At 29.0% G+C, this 21829-nt stretch overlaps 3 protein-coding genes and 1 pseudogene across 3 annotated transcripts; 2 read left to right on the top strand and 2 right to left on the bottom strand.

The window, feature by feature from the left end:
* The window catches only part of LOC112596248, a 1391-nt pseudogene extending 1258 nt beyond the window's left edge, over positions 1-133 (bottom strand).
* A 609-nt stretch (positions 134-742) lies between these two features.
* On the top strand, positions 743-2962 carry LOC112596247 (E3 SUMO-protein ligase KIAA1586-like). Its single transcript, XM_025341764.1, has 3 exons — positions 743-1532; positions 1629-2330; positions 2409-2962. The coding sequence occupies exons 1-3, from the start codon at positions 743-745 to the stop codon at positions 2960-2962; spliced, it is 2046 nt and encodes a 681-aa protein (XP_025197549.1).
* A 1258-nt stretch (positions 2963-4220) lies between these two features.
* On the top strand, positions 4221-5504 carry LOC112596246 (jerky protein homolog-like). The gene is made up of 2 exons (XM_025341763.1): positions 4221-5211; positions 5287-5504. Exons 1-2 carry the CDS (start codon positions 4221-4223, stop codon positions 5502-5504), a joined length of 1209 nt encoding a protein of 402 aa, XP_025197548.1.
* A 12562-nt stretch (positions 5505-18066) lies between these two features.
* LOC112596253 lies at positions 18067-20094 on the bottom strand. Its single transcript, XM_025341770.1, has 5 exons — positions 20020-20094; positions 19230-19419; positions 18895-19076; positions 18624-18792; positions 18067-18548 (listed from the first exon to the last, which is right to left on the bottom strand). Exons 1-5 carry the CDS (start codon positions 20092-20094, stop codon positions 18067-18069), a joined length of 1098 nt encoding a protein of 365 aa, XP_025197555.1.
* Positions 20095-21829: the final 1735 nt, after the last annotated feature.

Genomic DNA, 21829 nt, shown 5'->3' with positions numbered 1-21829 from the left:
ATCGATATCAGAATATAAGTTATAAGATAATAAGCAGTGCTCGAAGTGGGGGGGATACGGAGGGATGGCATCCCTCTACTTTTTTGTATTTACAGTTTTCATCCCTCTACTTGTTTTGTCTAGAATAACGCATTTCTCCCAAGAATTGTATTTTAAAATGATATAGTTATTATAATTTTTATATATATTATTTATATATAAAAAAAAATTTTTTCGGTGAAAATATTTGTTTATAACATTCAGGCCCGGGCGCCCGGCTTATCGTGTTGTTTACGTATCACTACGAAAAACCGATACGTAACGATATGGTCTTATTGACAATCTTCTATATTTAGTATAAGCCGTTTCGCAATCGCAATCCGTATTATACCCGTATTTACTATTTAGAGCCACGGAGCATGTTTAGAGCTAATAATATAATATTATTATCACGGAACATTAATAATGTCATTTCTGACAATATTTTGTTGATAACTAATAAGTAAATATGTATGTATGTGTGAGTCGATCAATTTCTAAATTTAGCCCATGGATAGAATACAACTGATTATGAGTATTATGACCACAATGAACCGTGTATACTTTTGATAATGGTTATGGTAGTAGTGTTGGTAGTAATTAATATTATATTAAACATAGTACAACAGTATTAGTATTAGCACATTATTTTTCGACCGTTTGACGACAGTATATTATATTATTCTCTACGTGTAGACTGTGAATAAATAGTTATATTTTAAGCATGTCTTTATTAAATTGGTTAACCAAAACAAACGTAAACCAAATCGAAGATTCATTGATTTATACTCAAGCAATACTAAAAGCATCATCTAATGAAGCTGAGACAGTGAGTACAGAATTAAATTGTAATACTAATAATAGTTCAAACAATTCTAATGAAAGTGGTGATAACAATGGTAACGATTATCCAAGTATTTGGACAAAAGAAATGTTTGTATCATTTCTTAATAAATATCCATGGATAATGGTAAAAGACCAAAAATTGGGTTGTAAAATATGCGTGCAGGTTCAAAACCTTGCCACATATAAAACACAAGGTATTAGATTTGCTATTGAATGGACAGAGTGTAGTGTACATACTTATGGAGCTAGTGATAAAGATAAAAGACAATCCTTGAGAAAAAAAATACATAAGCATAAAATTAGTGAATGTCATAAAAGATGTGAACAAATTTTAAAAGCACAAGAAGAAAATGTTTTGCCAAAAGCTGTGTCAAAGGGGATTTCTGGTAAATTTGAGAGTACGATAAGAGTATTTAATACTGTATATAGTATTGTTAAAAAAACAAGACCATTTACTGATTTACCATTTGATATTCAACTTCAAAAGTTAAATGGATTGGATATGGGTCACATTTTACACAGCGATCATGCTTGTGCTGATATTGCTAGCCATATAGCAATAGAAATGAAAGCAAAAGTTACAAACTTTATTGTCAAAAATAATTTTAAAATTTCGGTATTAATTGATGAAGCTACCTCAGTGTCGAAAAATACTTGTTTGGTTGTTTGTATTAGAGCTTCCACAGATGTTAAAAATGAAACAGACCCAATAACATTTTTTTTAGATTTACTAGAATTAGAAAATACAAAATCTGAGACCATAGTTTTGCAACTTTTAACATGTCTAAACAAACACAAATTTTCTCATGAATATTTAATACAAAATTTTATTTGCTTTGCTTGTGATGGAGCTTCTAATATGATTGGTCGAAAAGCTGGTGTGGGAAAACTTTTAACTGACAAATATCCAGATTTATTGGTCTGGCATTGCTCTAATCATAGACTTGAACTTGCTGTTGATGATGTAGTTAACGAGGTAGCTGGCATAAATCATTTCAAAATATTTTTTGATACTCTCTATACATTATATAGTTCATCACCAAAAAACCAGTATGGTTTAAAAAGTTGTGCCAAAGAATTAGATTTGCAATTTCTTTCAATTGGTCGCATTTTAAATACAAGATGGGTAGCTTCAAGTTTGAGGTCAGTTAAAGCAGTCTGGAGAGACTATGAAGCACTTTATTTACATTTTGACAAATGTAGTTTGGATAGCTCGAGAACATCTAAAGAAAAAGCAACCTTTAAAGGTTTAAAACATAAAATAACATCAATTGATTTTGTTTTAAATTTAGGTCTTCTATATGATGCTCTAACTGAACTATCAGATCTTTCATTAGAACTTCAAAAACGGTGTACAAAACTACCTGATGCTCATAACTTAATTAGAAGACAAATTCTGATTTTTGAATCTATGTCTGAGAAGTGTAATGATGGTTTTTATAAAGAAGCTGAGAATTCTGAACTTAGTTTGACCTTTAAAAATATTGAACTTCATGAAAATAATAAAAATAAAATAAACTATAAACAATTCTATCGAAGCTTAGCTGATAATTTAAAATCTAGAATGTTAAACTTTACATCATCACATGTATCTTCATCATCTGACACATCAAATAAGTATGCCGAGTTTATTCAACTGCTAGAAGTTTTAAACCCACAAAGATGGCCGTTAGAAGTAGATATATTATATGGAGAGAGAGCAATTAAGCAGCTTTCAAACATATTTAAAATAAATGAAAGAGAGTCAGTTAGAGGTTTTCGTGAGTATATAGATAATAAATCTATTATTCCAGACAACCTTAAACCTCTAACTCAAGCTGTAAATACATTAGTAGTTTCTACTGCTGAATGTGAGAGGCTCTTTAGTGCCATGAATATTGTTCATAATGATATTCGAAATACATTAAAAGTTTCACGTGTATCTGATCTTTTGTGGATTAAATGTGTTGGTCCACCTTTATGTGAATTTAATGCAAATACATATGTGGATTCTTGGATTTCTAAAGGTAGAAGATGTGCTGACCATACACAATGCGTTTCAAAGCAAGAAATAAAATATAACACGGAATACAATAGTCTTTGGGAGCAATTAAAGTAATTTACATACTCAATATAAAGAGATAAAGTATTTAATTAAGGAAAAGTGTTTGCTAAATTAAGTACAAAAAAATGTTTTACTTAAATATTAGATAATACTTTTATAATAATAAAAAATATTAAAAATAAAATACTTTAAGTTTTTTTGTTACTAAATTTTAAAATATGTTATTTATTTGTTTAATTTTAAAGTTTAATTATGATAAAAAAAAATATTGCAGTGTTTTGATGCATAAACAAAATGTGAACTATAAAAAAAAAATATATTATAGGTACACAAGGTGTGAAGAATATTATGATGATATTAGAAAATCTGAATTGTAAGGCATCCCTCCACTTATCTTGAGCCACTTCGAGCACTGATAATAAGTAATAATAATAATAATAATAAGAATAACAATAAAAAGATTATACCGTGACCAAGAGAATTTGGGTGATATGGCGTACACATAAGATAATAAGTAATAATAACAATAACAATAACAATAACAATAAAAGGATTATACCGTGACCAAGAGATATGGGCGATATGGCGTACACACCACCAATTTCTCCAGATTTGTTTAATGTCCAAAATGTTATTGTTTTTTGTTTTATATCTTCTTCTGGCGTTAAATGCTCTGCCGATGAAGGACATTTGACTTCAACTATACCATCACTCCCAATTAGACCATCTGGAGTAGCTCCCAAGTATGGATTTTCACTGTCCACGAAAATATCACATTTTATAATACAGTAGAAACTCGATTATCCGTCACTCGATTTACCGTCAGTTTCTATTATCCGTCAAAAAAAAAAATTAACGATGCGATTGCAATATAACCTAACGCGATAAATACGATAATTTGCAATTTTAATTGAATAGTTATAAATGTAATATAACCAGTGACGGACGAGTAGCTTGAGTGTACGGATTAGTGTTTTTGTAGTTTATGTGTTGTGTTTTGAATATGCCAGAAAAGCGCCAACGAGTTGTATTAGAATTTAATCAAAAACTCGAAATTATCAAACGTTTGAAGAAAGGTGAAACTGCTACCAATATTGCTCAGATTTATGGTGTTGGAGGAACAACAGTGAATGATTTAAAACGTGATGCTGAAAAAAATTGAGCAGCATGTATCGTTAATGCAAAGCAACGATGGAGATGTAAAAAGTCGTAAAACCATGAAGCCGCAAAATATGAGCAGCTTGATAACGTTATGTATCAGTAGTTTATTCAAGCCCGAAGTCAAGGAATTCCATTTTCAGGTCCTATTATAATGGCTAAGGCAATTGCAATGAATAAAAAACTAAATGGCGATACAAACTTCAAAGCAAGTATAGGATGGCTTGATAAGTTTAAATTTTGTCACGGCATTCGACAACTAGATATTAGTGGAAAGAAACTTAGTACGAATTGCACAGTTGTTGCTAAATTCAAGAAACAATTCAAATTTAAAATACAATCTCAATTTAAACTCGCTAGAGAACAAGTTTATAATTGTGATGAAACTGGGCTCAATTGGAAAGCTTTACCACAAAAAAAACTGGCATCATTTACGGAAAAAACAGCTCCAAGTTTCAAGGTACAAAAATATCGGATCACTGCTATAATCTGTGCAAATGCAACCGGCAATCATAGATTATCTTTGCTGGTGATAGGTAAATCCAAAAAACCACGTCCATTTAAAAATTTAAATTTAAATTCATTATCTGTGAACTATTATGCACAAAAAAGTGCTTGGATGGATCAAACAATATTTACGAATTGGTTTCATAAAGTTTTAGTATCACAAGTAAAAATTCATCTCGCCGAAAAGCAGTTGCTACAGAAACCGCTGCTGCTTATGGATAATGCGCCAACACATCCCTCTGGAGAACTGAAAAATGACGATAGCAATATAACATGCCTCTTTTTCCCAGAAAATACAACCCCTCTTCTCCAACCTATGGACCAAGTTATAATTGAGAATATGAAGCGTCGGTACAGAAAAAGTTTAATCGAAAGTGTGTTGTCATCTGAGGATGCTATAGGCATTAAAGAATTTTGGAAAAATTACAACATAAAAGATGCTATTTTCAATGTCGCCAATGCATGGGCTGATCTGTCTGTACCAAACCTAATGAATGGCTGGAATAAACTCTGGCCTGAAATAACACCATTCGAATCTGAAGAATTTGATACTGTTAGTGTAGAAGGAATTGTACAACTTTGTAATGGACTGAATAGTGAAATATTATCAACTAAAGAAGTATTGGATTGGTTAGAAAGTGATAAACAGAATGGAAGATTTTAAGTTTTAAATGATGATCAAATTATTTTTAATGTCATAACCGTTGACGAAGAAGTTGATGACGACGTCGAAGATTCAGTGCTTGACTTAAAACCATTAACTAGCCATGCAGAAGTAGAAGCAATGTTATTAAAATGCATTGATTGGTTTGAGGTACAAGAGGAGGCAAATGCAACGCAGGTGTTACTTCTTCGTAAAATACGAAACATAGCCGCTCAAAAAGCTCGTGCCTCAAAAAAACAGAAGAAGATGACGGATTATTTTGTTTAATATTTTTTAGAATGGTATTCTTTAAGTTATTACATATTACATATTATTTACATTATTAGTATTTATTATTTATTACTTATTATTATTTTATAACTAATATATTTATTTTTTTCTGAAAATTACGTTGTAAAATACATATATATGTTTATTGAAAAATTGTTTTGTATTATTGTATTTCTGTTAACCATCTATTCGATTAACCGTCATTGTCCCGGTCCCGACATTGATGGTTAATCGAGTTTCTACTGTATTTATATTTAAAACTTTTTCTAGTGCTCTTAGTGCTATTTCTTCATTTGATTTACCATTCTCCATGGCAGTTGTAGTCACTTCTCCGAACAAATGATTTTTAACAAAACTCTGACAGCCAGTGGTTTGTCTCATTTTAATAATTTTTCCAAAATTAGAAGCTGTGAGCATTTTCCTTCTTCGTTTTATCCATTTGTTTGAAAGACTTTGATCCACAGTTTCGCGTTCTAAAGCTGCCCTCTCTTCTTCGTTTAAAATTAAGGAAGAAAGTATTTTTTCCTTTTCAGCTTCAAAATCATCTGCCATATCGGGTTTTTCAGCATTATCTCCGTAAGAAGGATCTGACCGCACTATAGTTGTTTTATTTGCTGGAAATAACTGTCTACGTACTATACCACGTCTTCTTGAAGTAGTCGCTCGTACTGCTAACATTATCTTTTCTTCTTTTTTTTAGTGAAAATTTCAGGGCTTTTGTTGTGGATAAGTTTGTGGTTAGTATAAACTGGTTTTTTTGTGTTATATGTCACCGCAGCAACATTACAACGTCCTGTGTATGATTGCCTTAAAGAGTAATTTATTCTTTTACCTATAAAAAGTTATGTTTAAATTATAATATAATTATATTATTAATAAAATATCTAAAATAATATAAAAACCCCGAAAAATTTAAAATTAATATTTTAATAATTTTAATATACATATACATATTATAATATATAATATATTATGAATAAAATTATAAAAAAAGTAATTGTTAAATATTAGAAATGTTTAAATTATAAGTATTTAAAAACTATAAAAGCGTATAGTCTATAGCAAATGACATATTATAAATTGTATAACTAATTAATATAAAAAAATACGTGAGTTTACCTGAAATACATTTTGCTACGATTGCGTTATAACTTTCAACAATATTACTGTCTAAATCCTGAATGAGAGATTTAGATTGTACTAATAAATATTTTCTCATAGTGGTTATTATCTCTCCAAACATATCATTTTTCTTCATTTCCGGTACTTTATTGATCTCATTTGTCTTTTGGCCCTTGACAATAATATGAATTACATTTATTATGATTCCCAAAAACATGATACGAAGCATTCTCGATATCTCGTCTTAGACCAGCGATGTCATTAGATATTTTTCTAAATTTTACGGCCTTAGCGACAGCATTTCTAAGTCGAAATACATTTCCATTTAAAATATTTCGGAATTCACCACTGTCTTTTCTGTTTTTGGCAATATCCCTTAATTTGTTACAAAAATTTCTGTACAAGTGGCTTCTACATTCCACCTTTTGTACAGTAAGATCTTTATAGGGTCTTTGCTCTAAAATTTTTTTATATACATTACTGTACCAATCTCCAATAAATTTAGCATAACGAACGCCGTACAAAGCTTCGTTCGTTTTAAAACCTTCTATAATAATAAACGCTTCCATAGCTGATGAACTTTTGCTATCGTCCCAGTTTTTAAAACAAACATGCTCATAGGCTCTTTATTCGAATTTAATGCTCTGGCGCAAACAAGACAGTATTTGTTTCGAACACCCATGAACAGTACTTTCTTGGTTCGTTGACCAATTATGGCAGCCTAGAAACAAAATACAACTTAGTAAAAATATAAAATATAAAAAATTTGTTTTTATGAAATTATAAGTAAAAAAATAAGTGCATATTTATAAAGCAGATGTGTACTTTTTTAATATCATAAATGCATGCTATTTAGTACTGTTTAAGTGCATTCAATTTTGAGTCTTAAATTAATAATATATTTATTTAATTATTTTAATTTTACTTACGGTTCCAGAAGATGAATTATACATAGTTCTATAAGATCTCTTTCCCCAACTACCATCACATATAACTGTCAATAAATGAACACCATCTTTATCACTGTCGCCATTTTGTATAGCTAAAGCTTTTTTCTCCATCGCTGCATTTAGTATAATTATAGAGGCGACTTTTTCAAAGTTGTCTGTCACTTTATTTTCATAAACTCTTTAAGAACTAAAATTCATTACTGGAATTTCCATAGCTGAAAATATTTGTGAGAGGTGACTATACCCTCCTCCGGCTGATAGGTACCCACAATTGTAGCTTCATTGACATTTATTGCTCCCGAACTTTCATAATTATTTATTTAATAAGCTTTTTAAGTCCACACATCCTACATTTAAAACAAAACGTACTTTGTAGTCCACATTTTTTTTCAGATACTATATCCATATCTTTGAACGAACATCCAAATAATAGTCCATGATCACAAAGCTCATTTTGTATATCTCGGATAAAGGTAAAAAATAAATATCCACTACTCTACGCCCTGACTAGTGATGGGCTGTGGGTAAATACCCAACGGGTAAGAAATTTATTTAGGGTAAATACCTGGATAAATGGGTATTTATTTATTTTTTTATCGCACTGGCTGCCGTCACACTGCTGAAGTTGGTGTGTGAGTGCGTATGTGGCGACTAGCGTGTGCTATAAATATCTTACTTATTAGTTATCAATAATAATAATCCATACTATATATAGACTATGGCATTACGCAAAACGCCAATAGCTAACAGTCAACACACTCGAGTACTTATCACCACCATTTACTCACGATATATCAATATAAGACATAATATTAGTATGAAGTTGTCGTCGTCGATAATAATAATTATAGCGTTCACTTTAAGGTTATTTTGTTTTCATTGTTAGCGTTTTTTTCTCCAAAACACGTATTGAAATAACGCACGTCGTTCTATATTTTATTATAATTTTAGTTTTATTTTATTTTAAAATATATTTATTACGGGAAGAAAACAAGATCCGATCCGTAAATATTTAAAAAAAATCGGTATTGATGAAAAGCGTCAATCGTGTAAGTTTTGTTCAAAAAAATATAATTTAAACGTGAACAAAATGAAATCCCATTTACTTAAATGTCTACAATGTCCAAAAGAAACTAAAAAGAAATTCAAGCAGAGCACAGTTCAATCAACATCAAAAAAAGTTCCCCAATTACAAATCCAACAGCACTCCGAAAACTTCAGCAGGTTTTTTGACAAAATAGATGCAGGGGAAAATGTAAATTAATTAACTAATTTATCTTTATATTAAATTCGTACAATCTTACCTATTACCTATCTAGTATTAATATTTACTGACAATTTTATTGAATGTCAAATTGGGTAATGTTATAATTAAACTACTAATGTCTATACATTTGTATATTTTCCCTTAATAATTATAGTTTCTGGGTATGATAGAAATTTATTTTGTTTGGTACCTTTTAACCTTTGGAATATAAAAGGATAATTTTATGTTGAATTGGTACAATACCCTAGGTGTATTTGCCTATTTTGATCCATTTTGGATTTTTTTGTATAAAAAAGTATATGTATTATGTAGCTATTATAATAAGATATTTTTTTTGTTTAAGTAATTTTATTACATCTGTATACAAATTTTACAGGCACGATTAAGTAAAAAGCTGGCTTTAGCTATTAATGTAAGTGGATCTCCTTTGTCTATGGTTGAACATCCCCTGTGGATTGATTTTTTTAAACACATTAGACCATCTTTTAAGCTACCTAGTAGAAAAGCTATATCTGTAGAGCATGTGGATAAACTTTATGAAGAAATGCAAAGCAGTATTACAAGTGATCTTTTTCAAGTCAATGATTTTCATCTCCAATTGGATGGGTGGACAAACATTAATAACGATGGTATAATTAACTTTGTGATTTCCAAACCTGAACCTTTGTTCGTTAAATTTTTAGATACTAAAGATAATCGTCACACTACCGAATATTTGAAAGATAAAATTTGTGAAATAATTGAATTTTATGGAAAAGAAAAATTTTTTGTAATCATTGGAGACAATGCTGCAAATATGAAAAAATCTTTTGAATTAGTAAAATCTATAAGAGTATTCAACCACTTGGGTGTGCTGCTCACGGGCTACATCTTTTGTGTTCAGATATTTTGAAAATAAGTTCAGTTCATGAGTTTATGAAACAAAATTCAAATATTGTACAGGTCATTAAAATATCTCAACTGCTGTCATCAGTTTTCAAAAAAATATCAAATTTCAAAAGGTATTAAAATTCAACTAAAATTACCTGTGAAAACACGGTGGGGCAGTTTTTTATTTTACTTAGAAAGTTTGTTTCAAAATAAAAGTGTTTTACAAGCTATGGCAGTAGATGAAAATTTACAAACTTCATTAATAAAAGCTATTAAATTGGCATTACTCGATGATGATAAGTATTTTTCAAAAATGATCTCTGTGCTAACTCCAATAGTGAACGCAATCATATCCATCGAATCAAATAGATTTATTTTTTTCAAAATCAATGCGAAATCATTTATTTTCTATAGCTGAAGAAATTAAAATTGTAGCTGATATTAAAAAAAGAAAAGCTGCTGAATTACTAGATCCGAAAACTCAAGGCTGTAAACTAAATAGTGATGAAAGAATTGATGCTTTAGAATTCATTTATGAATTAGGAATTTCAATGGGAGTAAATATTATGGAAGACCTGTCAAATTATCAATCAACAAATGAGAAATTTGCAAAAAGATTTATTTAGGAAAATTCACTTTTATCTGAACCCTTAAAATGGTGACAGTTTCTTAATCATATATCACCACTATCTAAAGTTGCTGTTAGAATTTTGTCTGCTCCTTGTACGTCAGCTGCTACAGAGAGAACGTTTAGTACATTTTCTTGGATACACAATAAAATGAGAAATAAGTTAATTACTGAAAGAGCCGGAAAATTAACTTATCTGTCTTACAACTGGAAACTTAAAAATAAAATTGGTAGTATTTCTAAAAAAAAATGAAGAAAGCTCTAAAAATTCTTCAGGAGTTATAGAAGAGGTACAAAGTTCATCTAATTATATTGCTCCAATGAACACAGAACACTCTTCAAGCTCTCAAAGTGATTCAGATAATGATCGAACTGTAATTTATGCTGATACTAGTAGCGATGAAGAATTAATAAATTCCTCAGATGAAGATGATTAGAGAGTAAATTTAGGTAAATTTAGGTAAAGAAATGAGTGAATTTTTTTATAAATTAGTAGATTTAAGATTATTCCTATACTAACTAATATACTTATAATATATATAATATAATTTATATTGTAATAATATAATTTAACTACAAAGCATTACTTTTTTTATTTTTAAGAGTGAGAATTGTATTGAATTTATTTTACATTATTAATTTTATTGATATTGTTATGTTTTATTATTTTATACCATAATGTAAATAAAAAAAAAAAATAATATAAAAATCATTCAATTATCTACTTTTTTGTAATCAAATTGGTAATGGTGGTCATTCTGTTACTCTCAATCCGTGATTGTCGCAGATACATAAAATAAATAAATATATATTATACATAATACATATATTTATTATTTATACTTGTAGTCATTTTATTATTGATATACAATTTTATTTCATTTTTGAACCGACGACACCACGGGAACTGCTTTCGCAAATACTTCCGTGGACTGTGGAGTAAAGTATAAAATTATATATAATTTATCTGTTACCAAAGGAATGGTGCATAGCAATTATTTATTGTTTTTATTCAACTATTTTAGAAAAAAAAAACATATTATTTCTATATTTACAAGTTTAATGAATATTTAGAGAATATTTTAAGTTTTTTATAGAAGATATTTTTATCAATTCATCATATTTTAAGCTTTTAAGAACCTTAAAACCCGCTCTTTACTAAACATTATATTCAAATTAAATACATTCATTATAGTGACCTACTATACGTATATACAGCAGTATTACCCACTTGACCACCCTTTATTTTTTAGTATTTATACCTCAAGTTCAAATACTTCAAAAGCTTTTCTTCAAATAAGTACAGTAAAAATTTCGAGCGTTATTATGGAAAACAATTTAATGAGAGTCTAAAATTTGAATTTTTCCGAAATCGTATAAATATGATTTTAGATTATTGAATTTCATAGTACCGTGCGAGCAGCCGTACCTAACGCACGCCTGTATTGTCGCTCCGTTAGTACCGCTGCGTAATAGTATATTTTTCCTTTTATCGATAACCACCTAGCATCTACATTATGTGAACCGATTCAATTCGTAAAGGTGCGTTTACATTGGATCCCGAACGCGAACGAATGGTAACGAACGAACCAATGTAAACGGTCTAGCCGAACACGAACGAATGGGCTCGTTCGCGTTCGGAAGCGTTCGCTCCGAGGGCGGTCTGATCAAAGAAAACCTCCGTTCAGTTTAAACGGCATTCGGCCCGTATTACGATTCGTGACTATAGCGCCCAAAGCCCAAACGGTACTTTAACCCTTTCACTACCCTTGGGTACTCCAAGGTACACCAAATTACAAGTGTGATAACGGCACAGTTAATAATGATATAAAGCTGAAATTTGAAAAATATTGTAGCAAAATGTATACATTAGAATAGAAGTTCAAATTATAGTGTTAAAATTCAATAATATAAAACTTAAAATATAAAATGTAAAAAAAAATTCCAAGTTTTTCGTGTTTTTATTTTTCTCTGACTAAACGTTTTTTGATGTAATGTGGTATTACGCTAAGAGATAGCGTGTCAACAAAATAAATTGCAGTGATAAAGTAGTATCTTGTCAGTAAATTAAATATCAATCAAAGAATCGGACCACTAGATGGAGCGGATGCTAGTCATAAAGTTAGTGGTATTGAAATGCCCACGGGTAATCGATTCAAAATATGTTTCGATCCATATTATTTATATTTATTTTTAGAAATATCTTTCATACTTTTTGCATAATCAAAATTATCAGTTGTTATTTTTAAACACATAACACATTTTTACTTTGTCGATTGATATTCATTATTAAAATTATTTTATTCATATTGTGGCTGTCGTTGAGGAATATTATTGTTGTAATATTTTGAACGAATTTATTATTACTGAATTTTCATTGTGACTTGGCTAAAAATTAAAACCACAAGATATATTTGAACTGTTGATGGATACAATTCCGAATTAGATACGTTGATAGTGATGAAGAACAAGACGTCCCAAATGAACTACAACAAATAAACGAAGAAGGTATAAAATACAACACAGCATATTTTATAGCCATTTATTATAATAATATTTTTAATTTATTAGACGATTTCCTAATGAGATTTTGAAAACACTGCTCGCTGAGTTTGACGAAACTGATAATTTTGAAAATGAAGCCAACGATAACCTAAATGCCGAGGTTAATACTCTAAATTATACATATGGTATTGAACTATTTCGATAAAATTTTACAAATGAATGTTACTGCAAAAATGATATAAATTGGGTCTTGCAACCATTTGTCCTCCAAAAATTTCGTTAGACGATATTATGCAAGATTTACCAATATACATTGATATACCTCCACTACATTATTTCATCGATATTTTCCGATAGTGATTTTGAAACATGGCGTTATATACAAACATGTATGCACATCAAAATCGTCTCATGGAAAAATACCGATAAATATGAGATTCGAACTTTATTGCGTTACATATACTGACTGGTTGTTTGCGTTTTCTTGTAATTTCTGATGTACTGGATACATTTATTGGAATAAACGTTTTATTAATAATATGTCAAGGAATCGTTTTTATTCCTTCGGTCTAATTTTCACGTTATAGATAACATGAAAATTCAAACTGGCAATAAAGATCGTTTGTAAAAGTTCGTCCTATGTTTGACTGTGTTCTAAAAGATGTAAAGAACTAAAAGAGCGTAACCTATCAATTGATGAGCAGATTGTTCCATTTACTGGCCATTTAAATGTGAAACAATATTGCAAGGGGAAACCAAATCCGTGGGTATTAAAATTTTCGTGTTATGGGCGAGTGTAATATATAACTTATTATATACCAAGGCAATGAGACTGAATTTTCCTCATTTAAAAATAAATGGTTTAGGCGCTTCCGTGGTTTTACAACTTACTGAACATGTCGAAGAAAATAAACATTTTTATTCTTCGATAATTATTTTGCAAGTTATAATGTTCGAAATATTGCTAAACGGAAAATATTTGCAGCGTCGACTATACGAGTTGATAGATTTTCGAAACCCCATTCATGAATGATAAATGCTTGCTTCCATAGGAAAGGCAACACGAAATTCGAAATGACAAAATACTATGGCATTGTTAAAATGGTATGACAGTAAATCTGTTTACATGGCATCAAATTTTATTGCGTCTGGAAATGTAGATTATGTCAAACGGTGGGATTAAGAATATAATACAGTTGAACGACCAGTAATACAACTTTATAATAAGAGCATGGGTGTGGATAAATTGATCAACTGATAGCCTACTATAGAATTTTCTTAAAATCGAAAAGTGGACGTTACGTATGGTTTTCATTCAATTGATATGGCGATCTGCAATTCATGGTTGGAGTATTTAGAAGATTGCAAATTGTTGGTTGAAAAGAAAAACAAATGGATTTATTGCATTTTAAAATGAGGCTTGCCGATAATCTTATAAATTTAGGAAGATCCGATAACATAAAACGACCTCGAGGAAGACCAACTAGTGCTTCAACTCCGTCGCCTCACCTCCATCAAGAAGAAAACTGCAAAGAATCAAGGCCGTATGAAAGTCGCTATGATAATATAGGCATTTGCCAACTTATGGTGAAAAACAGAGGTGTAAAATGGACAATTGTAACGGTAAAACGCATGTTATGTGCGAAAAATGTAATATTCATTTATGTTTCGTTGTTAATTCTAAAAACTGTTTTGCTGCATTTCATAGAAAAAAATAAGTTTTGTTGTACTTAATATTTTTATTTAAGTTTTGTTGTATTTAATAATATTATACTATATAACTTCATTATACAAAAAGGATATTTGTAAATATGAGTTTTATTGTACTAGCTACCAGTGTACCTTGCAAGGTACAACCTTATAACTTTCTACCAAATTATCCTATCCTTACGAAACTTGGTATTCGCTATCTATGAAGTGTATTTATAATATTCGTGAAAAAAAAAATTTTTTTTTCAATTAAAACATAATGTGGTAGTGAAAGGGTTAAAATACGTATAAATATATTAAATTTAAAGATAGTCTTACTTAAAATGATAATGTTGAATCTTCAAAGTAAGAAATAATAATAATCAATTCAAATCCGTAGTGTCTTAAATCAATGACATAATTTCCAATGATTTATGAAAAAAATGCTGTACATTTAATAGAAGAAATTATTAATTTAAAGAAACCTTTTATTAATTTTAATATATTTTTCTAGTTAAATCAATATTACCCTTTCTTTAAACTAAAAACTCTAGTGTTGAATGGACGACATTTTGTGTCAAATCAAGTCAATTAACGGTATTGAATGAATAACTATTGCATTAATATAATATATTAATATTAATATTATGCAATAAATATAAAGGAATTATGATTTTAAATCAAAGAAATAAAGGAATACAAAATCAAATAAAAATTATTATATTATAATAAATAATAAAATGCATATATTATTTCTGTTGTGGCATAATAAAACATCATTACATTTCAATTAGTAAAATCAGTGAATATAATATGATATACAATATTTAATTACAATTAGAAATAAAAAAAAAAATAAAATGCTTATAAAACATTTACTATAATACAAATTATGAATAGAATATTTGCAGATTTTTAAATAATAACATACACAATTTAAATTCTAAAAATCATAAGCTATTTGACAAAATTAACAAATATTAAAGAAATTTACAATATAGGTAATATTAATGAGACTTAGTATAATATTTAATAGGATTTAAACTGTTTTAAAAATGTTTTAATCTGATAAAATAAGTATCTGTATTATTTTGTATACTATATAAATGGATAGGAGGTCCTTTAAAATCATTTATGTTTTTTAATTCATATTCATTTTTAATTATTTTATTTATTTTGTAAGAAGCCAAATGATTTACATAACAAATAATATCCATTTTTTGACAAAATATAAAAACCATGTTTTCATCTAAACATATAATTTTTTTTTAACAAATATACAGTCAATTCACTTTCATATGTTATAAGAACATTATTGCATGAGTATTTAGTATTAAAATACATAAGTTTATTGCAGCATAATGCATTTTGTAACAAATGCCTGTACTCATTAAGACATAATACATTTATTTGATTAAAATGTTCATAAGTGATGATGGGAGATCCATCATCTATTAGCTTATAATTGGTAAAATTATTTATATTAAAATTAAGAAGAAATTCAGAAAAATGTATAGAAAATTTTATGCCTAGTGAAATTGGTACGTTTATCCGTGAATTTGTATTTTTAGTATAAGATTTTAATTGTTTATGTTTGGATTCAAAATTATAAGACCAAATAAATTTTAATGGACCATACTTTTTAATTATGCTACAGTAATGAGTAAGAAAGTGGTGTTTGGGTTTTAGATTGTCATTGAATAGTTCTACATATTTTAAGTTATGATACTCTATACACTTTTGTAATTTAAATAAAACTTGAATGTCAAATGTAGATAACAACAGTAAATCTATAATTTGTATTAAATTTAATAAAAACTTCCAAATTTGATCATTCTCAGGGACTAAATCTCCAACTAGTAATGGGAAAAAGTGTACAAATGTTTGCATTTCTCTAGCTGACATTTTGATATGCATATTATCTGAATTTAGTATTTTTAAAGGTGGAGATATGTTACCTATTTCATTCTCCCCATACTGAAAGTGTTGTTTACGGTTATTTAAAGTTTCTAAATTGAAGTAACCTGATTTTATCAAATTTAAAATAATATGGCACATATCATAAACACAAACGCCTTCAAATATATCATGCATTAAATCTACTGAAAAATTTTGAACAACATGAAATGAATTAACTAAATTAAAAACAGAATTTTCATGAACACCCGTTTGCTTGTAATCATTTTTTATGACATCTTCTTTATAATTACGCTTATTGCGTAGAGAATCAACAACTTCAGTAGCAAGAATATTTGTATTAATTTTATTAGAATGACAAAATCTACAAAAGAAAGTAGCAGAAAACGATCTGGAGAAACCCAAAACACTATTAACGCCCAAATTATCCCCTACAATTAATCCTAATGAAAAATATATTTTTTCATTTCTTCCTGGCAATGTTAATTGAAGGCCATTACTTTCTAAATCATTTAGTTGTTCAATTAATTTAAAAAATGTCTTATCATTTCCTACAGCTTTAACATCTTTTGTATTGAAAAGTGCAGCTATAAAAATATTTTGTAAGTTAGAACGTAAATAAAAAGGAGCTGAAGGAAAACAGTAATAAACCCCTAATATCGATGATGAATGAGATCCAAGAGGGTTGTTGATCTCTAAGTCATCAAAATATAAAAAATAAGGAATAACTATTTTATCAGAATCCTGTGAAATTTTATGCTTCCATAACTCTCCATTAAAAAAATTTGTATAGTTAGTAACAGAATTTAAAGAACTGTGATTGGCTAAAAATGAGTTTAAAACACCTGGCAACTCAAAATATTTTTTAAATTGAAATTTTATTGGTAATAGAACTCCTTTAATTTTTTTTTCATTAATAGTATTATTGTGATTTAAAATAATATTTTCAATGGTATTATTCAAAGTAACAATATTCGGTTTTTCATATAATTTTTTGTCTTGTAATTGTTTAAGAAATTTATATTCTGTATCAATATCTCTAAAAGGACTTTTACAAAACTCGGAAATAGTTTCTAATGATTTTATAGTTTTAGAATCTGTACAACTAACTAAAACTTTTGTTTCAATTTGCATAGCAATAGTATTAGTTATAAGATCTGTAATATCAACCTGCAATTCAATAGCTTGTTTTCTAGAAAGATTAAGTTTTCCGTAGTATTTAAGAGACAATTTTAATGCTGAATCTAGCAGTAAATTAATATTTACTTCGGGGGTATCATTTTTAATTTCTTTTGAATAATTAACAGAAGATAGATCACTATAAGGTGTATTTAATCCTTTAGATGCATAAATATTTTTATCATAACAAACTATTTGAGAACTAAAACTAATTGATACATTATTAATTTCTGTTTTCATATGTTTTACAAACGAACGAAATGATGTAAAATTCTGAGTGCAATTAAAAATACAACATTTATACACATCATTAGAACGAAGTGAATGAACTAATTTTAAATGAACAAATAATTTTTGTAGATCATTTATTTTCAATTTACATTTGAAACAAAATAAATCCATATTATACTTATACAGAATTAAAATGTTATGTTAATTAGATAAATCTGACATTAAGGAAATAATGGAAGAACTTTTTACATCAAATTCAGTATGAATATCATAAATATAGTTTTGTAAAAATGTCCACACCAACTCAGATTCAATTGGATACTTCAAATTAAAAACATGAAATATTTTGAAACATAAATCTACAGCTTTAACAATATTGGAAATTTTGTAATATGTATTAAAATAATAAACAAAAAATTCTTTAGAATCAATATACTCATCTCCTATGATGCAAATTAGCGGTTGTAAGGTTTGTTTCTTTTCGTAATAACTGTCAACTTTATTTTGAATTTGTGTGTACAAATTGCTTATGTTTGTGCAAAGTAATAAAAATGAATTTCGGGCATCAGCTATTGAAGTTTTGACAATACGTTTTGAGTTTGTTACCTTGTCAATTTCATATGATTTAGAAGTTGGAATTATTAGAGAATTCAATAAAGCAAATACAACAGTGTTTTTAGAATCTGTAAAAAATTACATACGAATTACGAACATTAAAATTAATCATACAACATAATAATTATAATAAGTTTACCAACCCAATTCAATTTCAGAATTTTGATTACAAAGTTTCTTCAATAACTCTTTGCTGTTTGAATCTTTAATGTTAGTATGCATAAGAGTTAATAGTTTAGGAATAAGAAGTGGCCATTTTTCAAATAAAAGATTCTCTTTGCCTGAGTAGATGTACTCAAAATCAATATCAATCTAAAAAAATTTCTATATTTATAGTGTACATAAATTAATAAGTTAAAGAAAGTTACACAGTTATATAGAAAAATATATTTTAACATTTTTCATTTTTTTTACCAAATTATGTCCAAATGACTGTTTGTACATGGGCCACTGTTCCAATATATCATTAATTTTGGTATTATATTGTGTAAGAAATGTCCGACGATATTCAACTGTTTCTCTCCATTTCATCAAAACATCTTCAAAAGGTTCAATGTTAAACTGAAGCCATCTTTTGGTAGTAACAAATGTCTGGTCTATAAATACATACATTTATAAAGCATATGATGTTATATAATTACAAATTAATAATATTATAATACATGGTTGGTTGTAGATTATCAAATATTTTTAGTAATCTACTAATAAATGGTAACATTGACATATAAAAATAAATTTTAAAAACTTACCATAAATTTTCAAAGGAGGAGATATAGGTTGGTTAAAATTAGCAATAGAACTGGAAGCAGTTGAATCTTTAATTGAAGTCTTAGGGTAACTCCAAAGGTCGTTCTTGCGCAGTTTTGTCACAGTATTGTGGTACTTTTGGTATAACACACCTTTTGGTTTATGTTTTGGAACATTCATAAAATAAGTTTCCTATTTAATATAAATAAATAGGTACAAAAAATTAACACAAAATTAATTATCAAAATGTATGATTATTTAACACGTTGGCGACGAGCGCCGTTTTTGCTGTTCTGTTCATAGCGTTTATAAATTAAAATGTTATTAAATCCACTTGTGGTGACACCTAGTAGACAATTTTGGTATCGGTCGATTGTCAGATAGGTGAACGTTTCATTAATAATATTGGCGGGTGTCACCGGTGACACCTGTCTATAAATAATGGAATGAAAATACTTTCAGGACGGTTGGGTATGCGTGACCCTGAGTTTGCGAGTCAACATAGGTAATATTATTATTTATGGTATATTGTAATGGGTTGCAACCATGCAAACTCGAGGGTCACCGGTGACACCCAACTGTCTGAAAATATTTTCATCCGTGACCCCATGAACGAGAACCGTCTGTGATATATTACTAATTCAATATACTAGTGACTCTTACACAGTGAACAACAACATTTTAATTACAGGCTGTAAAAACTGCGCTGTACCAATATTACAGTAATTAACACTGTGTTAACCGCCTATTATTTGCATATTAAGCAAGAAACTTATTTTATGATGTTCAAACAGCAAAAGGTGTTAAATACCTGTGTTCAAAGCTGAAGCGACTGAACTTCAATTCTATGTCTGCTGAAAAGGCCATGGTGAACACAGAATTTATTACCTGTTACCATTGTGAATACTAAAGCTGTTACTGACAACCATGTAATAATATTATTAATTTATATTATACTAACATCATATCTTTACTAAGCAACAATTACAAACCAGATTTATTATAGTGGCTTCGGACATTAACTTTGAAGATATTTTGATGAAATGAGCTGATTGATATCGGACATTCTTACGCAACTACTCTTCAAAATTAATAGATATATTGGAACGGTGACAGCGCAAACAATCATTCAGACATATTTATTAAAAATGATGTTAAGAACTATAATTTTCTGTATTACAATGACTTTTCTAACAACATTATGTACACTATAAACTATAAGAGACACCCAATTGATGATTTGATACGCTCTATAATTTGAAAATCTTTATTTGAAAAATGACACTCTTATTAAAACTATTGGCACTTATGCATACCAACGGTAAGGCAACGAGACGTGAAGAGCTACAGCAATCAAGATTCTGATGAGCAGTTATTAGCTTTCCCAACCATATTATGTTGTATGTTCGGTACAATGTTAAACAATTCATGTATTTTGCGAATTCTAAGCACTGAACGCTTCATTGAATTCTCTATGGCGGCTCAAAATCATGGTGAACTCAAAACATGACGATCAAACTTCAACGATGCTTGGTATTTTGCCGCGCAAACATAACATTTGTACGCACAAATTCAAGTAAAAGTTGTGACGTTGTACGAAGAAACAAACCTGGCTGTTTACACGCCATGAAGATATTGTTCTGGGGCATTGTTTTAATGCATAACCGCAAGAACCAATGACCGAAACAACTCAGATTTATATTTCAAATATTCATGTTTTGAACTGATATCCAATGTCAGTGATATGATTTTACAAAACTATATTTATGATATTCATGCTGACGATGTACTTCCATTATTTCATGATATCGTTTATCTGACTGTATAACATTTAATTCTATTTAAATACCATGGTTATTTTGTTTCAAATGTAAGTGAAATAGTGATCTGAGCCATTTGTTCAAGTAGTTCATTCGCAATTCACAACGATATTATTGCTGTATTTTCATTGCTCCGAAGGCACCGCATCGACAAGTGCGTTGCAACAAACATATGTGAGAGTAACATAACATCAGTGGATTTTGATTCTCCAATAGTTGTTATAGACTCATGCATCTAAGTAAACGCCCACCTTATAGTGATCATCTTCTGAACCAGTATTCAAGAAGAGGTAAAAATATTACCCCAATAAACGTGTTACTGGAATTCGGCATTAAGTATGTAATACTGCGAGCTTTATCTTTCTGAAAATAGCTTGATGAGCCTACCGCACGGTTAATGACCACAGATAACGCAACTAACTGCTGACAGCATGCAAGTGAGCAAAGTTTTAGTTGGTGCAGATTCAAAACTAATCGTGCTATTTCGGCGTCACCGTGACGATACAGAATATAGGCTATTAAACAACCACGAACAAATGCTATGAAAAACCGAATATGCTGCTGAGCAACTACTGGCCAATATGTGCAAATCACAACAACTTATTAATGAAAATTCTTGATTATGACTTTATTACGCCGAGTATTTCAAACTCGTGCAACAATAAATTCTTTAAATTGTTACTAACTGCTACTGACTTTTTAATAATTGCTGAAGCATAAAAAGCTACACGAGACTACTGATATCAGACCATTCGCCCATTTTTGCTATTTTGACGATAGGA

Source organism: Melanaphis sacchari, unplaced genomic scaffold (genome assembly GCF_002803265.2).
Source record: "Melanaphis sacchari strain LSU unplaced genomic scaffold, SCAv2.0 Contig312_pilon_pilon, whole genome shotgun sequence".
In the NCBI taxonomy this organism is placed as follows: domain Eukaryota; kingdom Metazoa; phylum Arthropoda; class Insecta; order Hemiptera; family Aphididae; genus Melanaphis; species Melanaphis sacchari.
Note: the sequence above shows the minus strand (reverse complement) of the source record. Positions and strands in the feature narration are given on the sequence as shown.

Bases quoted from the DNA above. Each gene is read 5' to 3' on its own strand.
- LOC112596247 (XM_025341764.1), top strand. From the start codon at position 743: ATGTCTTTATTAAATTGGTTAACCAAAACAAACGTAAACCAAATCGAA. The intron at 1,533-1,628 runs GTATTAGAGCTT...CTGAGACCATAG, and splicing joins AAATACTTGTTTGGTTGTTT to TTTTGCAACTTTTAACATGT. The intron at 2,331-2,408 runs GTTTGACCTTTA...ATCGAAGCTTAG, and splicing joins AGCTGAGAATTCTGAACTTA to CTGATAATTTAAAATCTAGA.
- LOC112596253 (XM_025341770.1), bottom strand. From the start codon at position 20,094: ATGGCCTTTTCAGCAGACATAGAATTGAAGTTCAGTCGCTTCAGCTTT. The intron at 19,420-20,019 runs GTTTGAACATCA...TATATTAAATAG, and splicing joins GGTATTTAACACCTTTTGCT to GAAACTTATTTTATGAATGT. The intron at 18,549-18,623 runs GTTGGTAAACTT...AATTTTTTACAG, and splicing joins AAATTCTGAAATTGAATTGG to ATTCTAAAAACACTGTTGTA.
- LOC112596246 (XM_025341763.1), top strand. From the start codon at position 4,221: ATGGCTAAGGCAATTGCAATGAATAAAAAACTAAATGGCGATACAAAC. The intron at 5,212-5,286 runs GTGATAAACAGA...CCGTTGACGAAG, and splicing joins AGTATTGGATTGGTTAGAAA to AAGTTGATGACGACGTCGAA.